This window comes from Epinephelus fuscoguttatus, linkage group LG3, assembly GCF_011397635.1.
Source record: "Epinephelus fuscoguttatus linkage group LG3, E.fuscoguttatus.final_Chr_v1".
In the NCBI taxonomy this organism is placed as follows: Eukaryota; Metazoa; Chordata; class Actinopteri; order Perciformes; family Serranidae; genus Epinephelus; species Epinephelus fuscoguttatus.
Genome location: NC_064754.1, coordinates 35,137,817 through 35,150,613, shown reverse-complemented (window position 1 = coordinate 35,150,613; position 12,797 = coordinate 35,137,817). Strand labels below are relative to the sequence as shown.

General features: G+C 38.8%; 1 protein-coding gene across 1 annotated transcript; it reads right to left on the bottom strand.

Moving 5' to 3' along the window:
• Window positions 1–6,629: 6,629 nt before the first annotated feature.
• On the bottom strand, window positions 6,630–12,729 carry LOC125883793 (CD209 antigen-like protein C). The gene is made up of 6 exons (XM_049568377.1): window positions 12,540–12,729; window positions 12,232–12,345; window positions 11,937–12,119; window positions 8,513–8,655; window positions 7,448–7,548; window positions 6,630–7,003 (listed from the first exon to the last, which is right to left on the bottom strand). Exons 1-6 carry the CDS (start codon window positions 12,727–12,729, stop codon window positions 6,859–6,861), a joined length of 876 nt encoding a protein of 291 aa, XP_049424334.1. The 3' UTR covers window positions 6,630–6,858.
• Window positions 12,730–12,797: the final 68 nt, after the last annotated feature.

Here is a 12,797-nt window from a genome sequence, read left to right as displayed (position 1 = left end):
TCCAAGTTTCTCTCTTCTTTGTTGTGGTAGATAGTCTGGACGCACGTGCATGGGCGTGCATGTGAATCCCTTTGTGTGTATTCCACCTGTTAGCTAATTGCCACCATTTCACATGGCACTCATAGGGCACTTACAGCTGATAACGCCATCCTGTCCTACAGTGGTGCAACGGCATTGTGGTGGGTGGAAGTGTAACTACCACCCTCCAGTTAAACCCCCATGTTAGCACTGTTTGCTCTGTCAGCACTGTCACCATTGTTAGCGCTGTTTGGGCTGTTAGCACCATAAGCTGCTAGCCGCTGGCTCAGCCACCTCCATGTTGAGAGCCGTGTGCAGACAATACCAGCTCAGACTCTGCATCATACATATTCTCTGAATGTCGTAAATAGCTCCTTTAATAATATGTAAAAAACAACAACAAATATGAATGAAACATGGAAGATCTTGACAAGTAGCCTCATACTACAAAACTGTTTTATGAACTGAGGGGAGTTTTTTGTGTTGGTGCATTTTCCTACAATAAACACAAAATTGACCAAATACCTCCCTACTGAACAAAGATGATCAAATATAAGTGGTAATATTTTACTTACTGCAAAACTCCTTCAACAAGTCAGCGTTGTCTCTGATGAGTTCAGTGATGTTGGCTTTTAACTGGTAATTCATTTTCATAAGACTGGCTTTATCTTCCAGTAACTGATCCTTTTCTCTTCTCCAGCTGGTTTTGTTTTTATTCACTATTGGAGGGAACAGCAAAACAGCAATGAATAGTCTCATATGTTATCATATTATTACACCAATCATCAACAACATGTGAAGTGCTTGTTTCTTTACAGTTACTGTTACAAACACCAGAATTAGGAATTAGGAAAAACTCACTATGGACCCAGAGGCAAATGATCCCGGCCAAGAGGAGAAGACACATCACACCCAGAATCACTAAATCAGCTCTGACATGATTCCTCTTTCCTGAGTTTTCACTGACGACTGACACAAATAAATGATCAACATCAAGCTTTTAAAACACATTAAATGAATGAATGTTTAGCCATATCTAATGTTATAAGCTGCAGTTAATAAAATACAAGAAAATTAAATTGTTCAGAGTCAACAAAGTCCCATTGCTGTATCACATGACCAAACTACACAGAAAACTAAGATGAAAAGACACCTGCTTGTTGCTCAGGTTAGCGTGTCCGTACCTGGCTGCTGAATCTCTGCTGGTGTATTTGGTGACGTGCCCTCCACCCAGGGGTTGTCATACACTTTCAGGCTTTCTGCACTGACATAGATGTTCACCATACTCTCCCTATCATCCTGACCACAGTAAACTTTGTTAGTGATGCCAGGCTCGGTGTACAGATCCTCCGACATCTTATGGCTAATATAATTTAAAGATTGCTCGCAGTGTTACAAGGTTTGTTTTTAATCTTGATATAACAGCTGTGTCTGTCTTCTCAAAGAGAATAGACATCCACACTGATGTTTAAAAGGGGAAGAGCCACAGAATAAAGGAAGTCATAAGTAATTACCATTTGGGCATCTGTTCCCTCTAAATTCACCTGATCATCAGTGACCTTAGTGACATTCAAATCAGTGACATTTGATTTGTTGTCCATAACCAGGGATAACAGTCAAGGTTCAGGGACCATTTATTGCTAACTAAAAAGCAACAACACACTAAACCAAATCAGAGACAACTAACAATAAGTGGCCACTCTGTGATTGTGAGGAGGGTGAAAGAAAGGATAAAACCTTATAATGGCCATGCATGATGACTTTTTCCCTGTCAAATGCAGATTTAAAACAAGATGTTGGTCTATGGTTTATATTAAATGAAACCATTTCCACATATTCAACTATGTTTCAAAGTTTCTCTTCAGAAGACACATGTGGTGAATGTGGTGGTGTGGTTTCTTGTGCAATACAACACCAACACCATGACTGAAATGAGCACACATTGCCTTAGGGACACATTTAAGCAGAATTTTACACAGATCTGCAACATATTAGACATTACCTCCTGTGCAACTGAAAGAGAAGTCTGACAATACCTGACATTTAGGACAGAAACTGTAAAAATAAATTGAATTCCTATTAATATGTAGGAGAAACCAATGGACAATTTTGATTGGAATCAGTGTGTTTTTGTCTTCAATGTACAGAAATTATTTTTTATAAAGTTTCTTCTCTGCTTGTGTTGCATCAGGCAGAACAGGTGTGTTTATCGCCAAAGGTCACCAAAACTGAGCACTCTGACATTTAACACAAATGCACCCACACCAGTGTTTTTACTTAGAGTTGGTGACATCATGTGATTCCCAGCAGAACTCCACCCAGCTTAGACCTGTGCTGTGTCTCAAATCACATACTTCCATCAGTACACTTCCATGTAGTGTACTGTTTGCACTATGTATGTACTATGTACGGCCAAACATGGCCGTTGTGCACTCACCGGAACTAGCATTAGCATTGAGTTATCGTTCGCGGTACCAAATCGCTACAGACTGCTAAATTAACCCAATAAACCCACTGCTGGCTTATACCCGACAACAATATAGTGGTGCTTGGTGGAAAAGTTCCACACTCAACTTCTTGACCGTTTTGAGTGCACCATCCGGGTACTCATAGTGCACTGCATTTTTCCATACTTTCAATACACTCCATACTGGGTGTGCAGAGCCTACATAGGGTTATTGTTCTGTGACTCTGGCGAGCTTAGTTGTGGTTTTGAACAGGTCCATTAAACTGGAGCTTGAAGAGGTTAAAAACTGGAGCTGTGTGCTAATACTGGACCTAACTGCTCTGTGAAACAAGCAAAGGTTCAGCTGAACTGCAGGTAAACTGGTCTGAGCCGCCCACAACAGGTGTGTCAGGGACCAGCATCATCTGTGTGTCCAGTACCCATAGTACCACACTATTTAGCATGCCAGAAAAAACGAGTATGTCCCATTACATAGTATGTACCAGGATGTCCTACTGCATCTGGTCGCATTTTTCAATATGCAAGCCAGCATGCATTACTGGCTATTCTGACCCACAATCCTTTGTGTTAAAACTACATACATTGCAAAGTAACAACAGCAGAGCTCCGGGTTGACCTCCATCTCTGGCAAGCTCAAGAAACATTAAGTGATAGCGTAGTATGTTGTATGCATACCACATGCAACAGTACATACTTTACAAAGGCAGCTGCAGTATGTACTGATAGTAAAAAGAAAAAGTATGGGATTCTGAACGCATTGTGTATCTACGACGGAGTATTAGGGCCACATTGAAGAAAAAAAAACTCGTAATATTTCGAGAATAAAGTCATAATATTACGAGAATAATATGAGAAACGCATGTTTCTGTTAGGCCTATGTGTTTCACTAACGTTCTATATGTATTATGAAGAATGTCAGACTGGCCAATCAGTGGCAGAGTTGGGCCCGGAGTTTCGACTGACACAGAACCGGCATGGTGTGCCTACTAATTAAGTAGGCCACTTACAACGACATGAAAGACAATCTGATATTCTGTTTGTTGTTGGTTATTTCCTTAAAAACTATGACTTTATTCTTGTAATATTATGACTTTTTCTCAGTTATGACTTTATTCTCGAACTATTACGAGATTTACTTGTAATATTTCGACTTTATTCTCGAAATCTCCGATTTTTTTTTCTTCAATGTGGCCCTAATACTCCGTCGTATGTATCTGTGTTGCTGCACTGTTACTGATTTTATTCTGATCTGCAATGTGGTTTGATGTTTCAACTGTTATTTATTGTTGCACAATACTCCCCCTACACAGTGATCTGGTGACTAAATGTATTGTCTGTCTGGAAACCTTATCCTGAACATGTCTACTTACACAACACCTCACTGCCATAGAGTAATATTATATTCTAAAAATGTCAATCTAATGTGCATTATATCTTATCTTACTATATAATGACGAAAACTTTGTCTGTGTGTCAGTCTGTATGTGTCTGTTCCACGTTTTTCTCCTCACTGACTTGGTCAATCCATGTGAAATTTGGCACAGTGGTAGAGGGTCATGGGAGGATGCGAATGAAGCAATATTACATCAATTGACCAAAGGGGGGTGCTATAGCAACTGATTGAAATTGCAAACTTTGAATGGACATATCTCATGCCCTGTATGTCATAGAGACATGAAACTTTGCACAGAGATGCCTCTCCTATGAGAAACAAATTTGCCTCAAGAACACATAACTTCCAGTTATATAGATTTTCCACCAGTTTGAATTTTTTGAAAGACACTTCAAATCAATCTCTTCCTAGGAAGTTTGACCGATCTGCATGAAACTCAGTGAACATAATCTAGGGACCAATATCTAAAGTTCCCTCTTGGCAAAAGTTGGAAAACTTACTAAACCTGAGCTTCTATAAGGCAATGAATATTGCGGAGGGCGTGGCTCATCACATAAAGGTGTATAACAACTCAAGGGTTTCACTGATCACCACGCAACTTTGTAGGCATATGACCACACATAATCTATTATCCATTATTGACCCGATCAAACAAAATGGGGGCGCTAGAGAGCTAATTTCTTATCTAGGCCTAACCGCTGTATTGATATTTACTAAACTTGGTAGATATGTAGAACAGAACACCTCAAGGTGACTGGAGAAATTTAACTCTAATTGGCAACTGGGTGGCGCTATAACAACAAGAACAATGATTAAAAATGGCTAAAATCACTGTGGCTCCCCCTGTGGCCAAATGTTATTGTTTTTTCTAATTTTTGGTATGACTAAGTCATGGTATGGTATGCTGTACATAATCATGGAAACTGTCAGTGTGTCATTCTGTCAGTCAGTCATTCTGTCTGTCCCACATTTTTCTACTCATTGACGTTCACTATGTGAAACTGCACATAGGCGTTGAGGATTGGCATAGGTAGAAGGTGACAAAGCTACCAATGGGTATGGAATAGTTATCAATAATCTTCAAATAGTATGGTGGTTCACATATTACTTACACTAACACAGGGTTGGGAACTGATCTGACCATAGGTGCAGATCTGATGACAAGTTTGGGGGGGGACACAATCAGTTGTGATTTTTTTTTAATTGCATGCGTGCAAATCATGCCCACAGAGCGCTTGAGATTGCCAGCATATTTCACGATTTCATAAAGGCTCATCACCATCACCAAGTCATTCAAAAAGCACTACAAAGAAAATCATATGCTTACCTTTACTGTTTATTTCTCTTAAACAGCCAGTAGTACATGGAGCCAGCCATCACCCTCCTTTTCACTGCTTCACTGTTAGTTAATGCTGCTTCTAGTTTCAGGGTCTCAGGCATGTTTTGTCCACTCACGTTCTCATCTCTCGCCTCTCACGGATTCCCATTTCTCCTCATCATCTTCCCTTTCTCCCAGTATATAGGACTACTGTATACATTTGTTCAATTTCAATCATTTAAGCTATTTAGAATTGGGGGGGACAATTTGTGTTTTTCAGAATTTGGGGGGGACATGCCCCCCCCATCCCCCCCGGGATCTGCACCCATGGATCTGACAATAAATATATTGAACTATTTTCTGTGACCCGCACACTCCTTGCAAATTTACCACATCGCTTCCTTGCAGACACAGCACTTGTGGCAGTGCCTTCTTGAATCTGGTTATAGTGTGTGTCATATAATCAGTAATCCTGTTTCTGACATCATAAATGAATCGAGCAAGAAGTTACACATTTAACTGTAAGCGCACAGCTACATAATCAAAGTTTTGCTTTCAAATAAAATGTTAAAATAGTGAAATGATCAGAGCTTCATGAATCTGTCCTTGTACTGAACTTTACGACCTTAAACCCGAGTTAAATCGTGTCTGCAGCAGGTTAAGTTAAACCTCAGATACAGTGACCTCTACAGGACACACAGGACTACAGGGCGGGTTCAGACTGAACCACATGTGCAGTTTAAAATGCAGATTCAGAGGACACAGCAATGGGCTTTAAGTGATCATGTGACTTAGACCCAAAGAGCACAAACCTTAAACTGCAGCTAAGTTAATGACAGAGCAAGAGGCCTCATGACTTTGGTATTCATGTAGAAATAATGATCTCATCAGCCTTGTTTAAATGCTTTTTACATACAACTGTGGAAAAAATTCAACTGATAATAAATGTGGGAAATAACCTATTTATTATTGTTATTATCAAGGTAGGGACCAATATATTAGTCTAAGCTTTATAGCTCTGGCTTTATGTGTCAGTGCAGGTATTCTGTAAATATTTCATTAGCATTTAAACCAGACTGACATTGTAATTTGCAGACTGTAACTTAAAGTGTTACCAAAAAGGTCTATACACACCATATTGCCCCTATTAGGTGAAAATAACCTGTTTTATTACCCACCAATGAATCCATATTTTTAAAGCCTCCTGACCCAAATCAAGATTCTGTACACACATTAAACATTTAATTGAGTCATATTCTTTACTGACAATATCTTACCATGAATTGCAATTTCAAATTATAGAAGATGTATATTGGCATTCTTAGCTCATTATCTGCTGTCAGTCCTGTTACTCCATTAAAGTACCATCTGGTCAGTCTTGTTTGCCATAATAATATCATAATATGTATGAAAACAATCAGTCATACAATTAATAGGGTCATCCGAGATGAATGTATTTATTTAGAGGTTGTTTTTTTTTGTTTTTCACATCACAGACACATGAATTATCATAATTTTTCTGTAGTATATGAGTTGAGAACTTTATTCATACATATGAAATATAGCACAGAGATGATCTCCTTTGCCCTCAGAGGAGGAGAATATACAATAGAGTAATACAGATGTGGAATCAGTCCATGAGGGTACCATAATACTGTGACTTTATTTAAGTGTTTTTTCACAGGTAAAGTATAATTCTATACTGCATGGCAAGTCATTCCAGTTATTTAGATCCGGATACATGTTTGAAATCTGAGCACAGTCTTCATTTTCACCATCATTATCTGGCTGTCCGCTTTTCCAGTACCTACAGCAAATCACAAACTCCTCAGTCATGAATTTAGAACAATAAAATATTAGAAATAATTACTGTTGACATATGTGAACTGCACTTTCAAAGCATGATATTATGAGGCCCCAATACAGAACATTAAATATAAACAAACACAGAAAGCAGGTGTTTCATTTGAGAGTCGGGTCTTGGATGCTCAATATCACACAATTTCACTTGCATGCACACTAGTTCTTCACTGTCAACATATAAAGCACTCATCATCATCATCCTTTTATTCAAATCCTGAGCTGATTTTTTTCTCCAGAGCCACAGTGCTCAGGGCCCTAAGCTTTACTGTAAAGTGTTGATTGTCCACTCAGTTGATTAAGCAGCCACAGGTTTGTTTCTCTGTTCTGACACACAGTTTGAAGGTAGCACAGTGACGGTAAATAAATAAGGAATTGGATAATGACTTACTTGGTGGTAGCTGTTGTTCCATTTACCCACTTCCATTGTCCTTCAGGCTTCTTATCAGTCAGACCAATCCAGCTATTCCGGGTAAAAAAGCTGATAAATTCCTAAATGTCAAAGATGATAATCAGTTATATATTATTATTTGTTGCTTCCAAATAAACACCTATATAAAGAGCCTCCCCTTTTTGAAAGCACCTTATCATTCACACCTTAGAAAATCTAAGGTGTGAATGATAAAATCCGTGATGGCTGAATTCCATTTAGTTGCTTCAGTTTCAGGTTGCTGGTATATGTTGGCTCACTGTCACACTGTCATAACTCACCGTGACACTTGAATAGAAAAGCGCCATTGTTAATGTTATTAATGACACCTGTGCTTTTCCCTGTATGCCACGTTTAAATGCTGTGAAAAAGGCCACCTGTATATTGTGATGATGCAGGCGGAAGAATGATAATCAGAATGAGCTTTCTCTATCACAGCTTTCACATGTTTGAATACATCATTTCCCTTTTATCTGTGTTTGTTTCTCTCTTACAGTGATAATGTGTAGTCACTTCTTCAGCTTTGCAGAAGTCGCTGTGGACTTCCTCTTCCCTTTTTAGTACATTTCAGGAAGAGTGAACCTGCTTTGCCGCACTAACCGCTTTTTTCCCCACTTCCACCTTTTTAAAAGGACAAATGCCTGTTTTTTTCTGGCTCATTCAAAATCACAATAACTGAATCCTGATTCATTTTTGATCAGCGCTGCCTAGATGACATCTTGACCGCAGTTCACTTGCAGTGATTGATTGACACAACAGCTACGTAAAAGACTCCTAGGCTGTGATTGGTTGTTTTTTTTTTCAGCTGCAGTAGATTCTAGCAAAATGGATTTAGAAGCACTGTCTCGTGTAATAGGCTAAGACAAAAAGTTATTTTCATAAACACTGACACACTGAACTCCTAATATTAAAATTATGAATTTGGGGAGGGGAGCAGGTTTTGTATTTTGCTATGTACAACAATAATAAAATAAGAGAACTCAATCAACAACTTTTTAGATTTTTAAATTTTTAAATTTGACCCACCTGTTCCTCTTCATTAGATATGATCACCAGCCGTGCACCATGAGTTTCACAGGCTTTACTGCTGTCAGTCCAGCTCTTCTCTTCTTTGGACATTAAATAACAGCTATTGTCAAACATTATCCAATTGGCAGGACATGTTGTCTCTGTTTAACAACACAAAATGATATTCCTTCAGACATAATACTGGTGACACTATGTCAAAAGACAAAACATACAGACCAGTATCCGAAATGTGAAATCCCACTCATGGCTTTTTACGTGCTGTATGAAAACCTTGTTGAAGGAGTAGTTTGCTATTTTGGGAAATATGATAAGTCACTTTAATTCCGAGAGTAAGATGAGTAGGTTATGACACTCCATGTGTCCACACTGTAAATCTGAAGCTACAGTCAGCAGCTGGTTAGCTTAGCTTAGCACAAAGACTGGAAACAGGGGGACATAGCTAGCCGTGCTCTGTGCACAGATATCAAAATCCACCTATCAACACTGCTAAAGCTCAGTGGTACTCAACTGGTGGGTTGTGGGCAAAAGTGGGTGCATGGGTCCATTCTGAATGGACCGCAAGTGATTCACAAACATGTCAAGTTTGTGAAAAAAAAACAAAAAAAAACACTTTAACGTTTAGTGAATTTGTGGCACAAAGCTTTCATTTTTGAAGTGCCATTTCCTGCTGTAGAGTGAGTCACTAACGGACAGCTTGTTGACAGAGATAGCAAACTAGCTCGACACCATGGCCAAACACAAGTATGATGCTGAATATATTAAACTGTGTGATCCTTGATAATCAGAGGTGGGTAGAGTAGCCAAATATTGTACTCAAGTAAGAGTACTGATACTTTACAACAATATTACTCAAGTAAAAGTAAAAAGTAGTCATCCAAATAATTACTTGAGTAAGAGTAAAAGAGTATTTGCTGAAAAAGCTACTCAAGTACTGAGTAACTGTTGAGTAACGTCTGATTTATTTGTAAAATAAGAACATGAACGTAATCAATCGATCAAAAATAATAATCTGCAAATTCATGTATTTTAAATGATACCCCTTTAACTAAAACAAAAATAAATTAAATCTTTACAAACATAACATAAATCAAGGCACAAGAAACACAAATATATTCTTATATATACTGTACATATATATATAGTACAGGCCAAAAGTTTGGACACACCTTCTCATTCAATGCGTTTTCTTTATTTTCATGACTATTTACATTGTAGATTCTCACTGAAGGCATCAAAACTATGAATGAACACATGTGGAGTTATGTACTTAACAAAAAAAGGTGAAATAACTGAAAACATGTTTTATATTCTAGTTTCTTCAAAATAGCCACCCTTTGCTCTGATTACTGCTTTGCACACTCTTGGCATTCTCTCCATGAGCTTCAAGAGGTAGTCACCTGAAATGGTTTTCCAACAGTCTTGAAGGAGTTCCCAGAGGTGTTTAGCACTTGTTGGCCCCTTTGCCTTCACTCTGCGGTCCAGCTCACCCCAAACCATCTCGATTGGGTTCAGGTCCGGTGACTGTGGAGGCCAGGTCATCTGCCGCAGCACTCCATCACTCTCCTTCTTGGTCAAATAGCCCTTACACAGCCTGGAGGTGTGTTTGGAGTCATTGTCCTGTTGAAAAATAAATGATCGTCCAACTAAACGCAAACTGGATGGGATGGCATGTCGCTGCAGGATGCTGTGGTAACCATGCTGGTTCAGTGTGCCTTCAATTTTGAATAAATCCCCAACAGTGTCACCAGCAAAACACCCCCACACCATCACACCTCCTCCTCCATGCTTCACAGTGGGAACCAGGCATGTGGAATCCATCCGTTCACCTTTTCTGCGTCTCACAAAGACACGGCAGTTGGAACCAAAGATCTCAAATTTGGACTCATCAGACCAAAGCACAGATTTCCACTGGTCTAATGTCCATTCCTTGTGTTTCTTGGCCCAAACAAATCTCTTCTGCTTGTTGCCTCTCCTTAGCAGTGGTTTCCTAGCAGCTTCCTTTCCTGGGTCGGTCCTCACGTGTGCCAGTTTCGTTGTAGCGCTTGATGGTTTTTGCGACTCCACTTGGGGACACATTTAAAGTTTTTGCAATTTTCCGGACTGACTGACCTTCATTTCTTAAAGTAATGATGGCCACTCGTTTTTCTTTAGTTAGCTGATTGGTTCTTGCCATAATATGAATTTTAACAGTTGTCCAATAGGGCTGTCGGCTGTGTATTAACCTGACTTCTGCACAACACAACTGATGGTCCCAACCCCATTGATAAAGCAAGAAATTCCACTAATTAACCTTGATAAGGCACACCTGTGAAGTGGAAAACCATTTCAGGTGACTACCTCTTGAAGCTCATGGAGAGAATGCCAAGAGTGTGCAAAGCAGTAATCAGAGCAAAGGGTGGCTATTTTGAAGAAACTAGAATATAAAACATGTTTTCAGTTATTTCACCTTTTTTTGTTAAGTACACAACTCCACATGTGTTCATTCATAGTTTTGATGCCTTCAGTGAGAATCTACAATGTAAATAGTCATGAAAATAAAGAAAACGCATTGAATAAGAAGGTGTGTCCAAACTTTTGGCCTGTACTGTATATATATATATATATATATATATATATATATATATATATGTAATTATGTACTCAGAGGTGGGTAGAGTAGCCAAATATTGTACTCAAGTAAGAGTATTGTTGCTTTAAAACAATATAACTCAAGTAAAAGTAAAAAGTATTTTGCATTAAAACTACTCTGAAAAGTACAATTTATCCAAAAAGTTACTCAAGTAAATGTAACTGAGTAAATGTAACTAGTTACTACCCACCTCTGTTGATAATGACGAAGGAGAATTCTAGACCCCATGGCTGGACCAGTTGGGAACCAGTGCTTATTTGTTTTTGTCATACAAAACAAAAAAGTGTAAAAATGATAAGATCTATTTTAGGGGAGTTACAGCCTATTTATTTCTTGGCAAGGACCAGTAACGTACTGGAGTCTAAACTGCTCCCAGTCAAGAAACAGTGTGTTAGATAACATGCCAATTTTAGTTTTTAATTTTTTTCATAAATTAAATAAATGCTGTAGAACTTTTTAATTAGTGAGCTTGAGCTTTACTGCCAGGCAGATTACTATTAATCTTTGGACTGAGTCAGGCGAGCTGTTTCCCTGTTTCCAGTTTTTGTGCTAACTGGCTGCTATATAGATATTTATCCAGGGGCACAGGTTTTGTACATGTGTTCTAAATATTGAGGGGGACGCGTCCCCTGTGTCCCCTCCAAAATCTAACCCTATATTTATCATCTATAGGCTATGTGAGATTGGGATCGATCTTCTTCTCTAATTCTTGGCAAGAAAGTGAACAAGTGTAATTTCCAAAATATCAAACTATGCCTTTGATTCAAAATAATTATTCATATTTTTACTCACCAATCTGTTTTTGTAATTCATCTACAGTTTTGGTGAGGTTGTTGATGTCGTTCTCTGACTGTCTTGTATTTTGGGTCAGATTGTGATTGAGGATTTTCACGTCGCTGTAACTCATCTGCAATTTGTCTCTCTCACTGGCCAGGCTGGCATTGTCCCCCCACAGACGATTCCTCTTCATAATAACTGCCACAGAAAGGGTCCAACATGTGAAAGGCTTAAAGATCCATTACATCACTTAATATACAGGTCTTGCACCACAACCACTGGTTGGAATAAATGAATTTGGAAAACTTACATACGACCACCAGGGCAATGACTGCCACCAGGAGGAGAAGACACAGTGGCCCCAGAAACACTGCAGCGGCCCCGGGAAGACTTCTCTTTTCTGGACTCACATTGACTGAAGTGGCTGTAGACACAAATAAAATGAATGAATGAATTTAATCATTAACTGTGTTGTAAAATTCTGCTTCATTAAAAGTTAACAGTTATTTTTACACACATTTAGAAAGGCCAGGGCCTCATAGCTTAACTTTTGATTAAAAACTCATCTATTGAATCTTACAGTAAATTCTAGATAGGCAGACAGACACAGACAGATACTTTGCGGTTGATTCTCAGTAGTGTTGTCCTGTGATTTGTCCGTCGGCGTACTCTCCTCTGCCCAGCAGTTGTCATAAATCCTCACAGTATCAACGTTATCACAGACGTCTGTTTGTCTGTCGTCCTTCTCACCTGTCTGAAATCTAACTTTTTTGGTGAGGTCTGGCTTGGCATAGATATCCTCAGCCATGTTTTCTCACTTCATCTAATTCAACTCAGATGTAATCCTTTCTGATTAGACCAGTCCCACAGAATTTT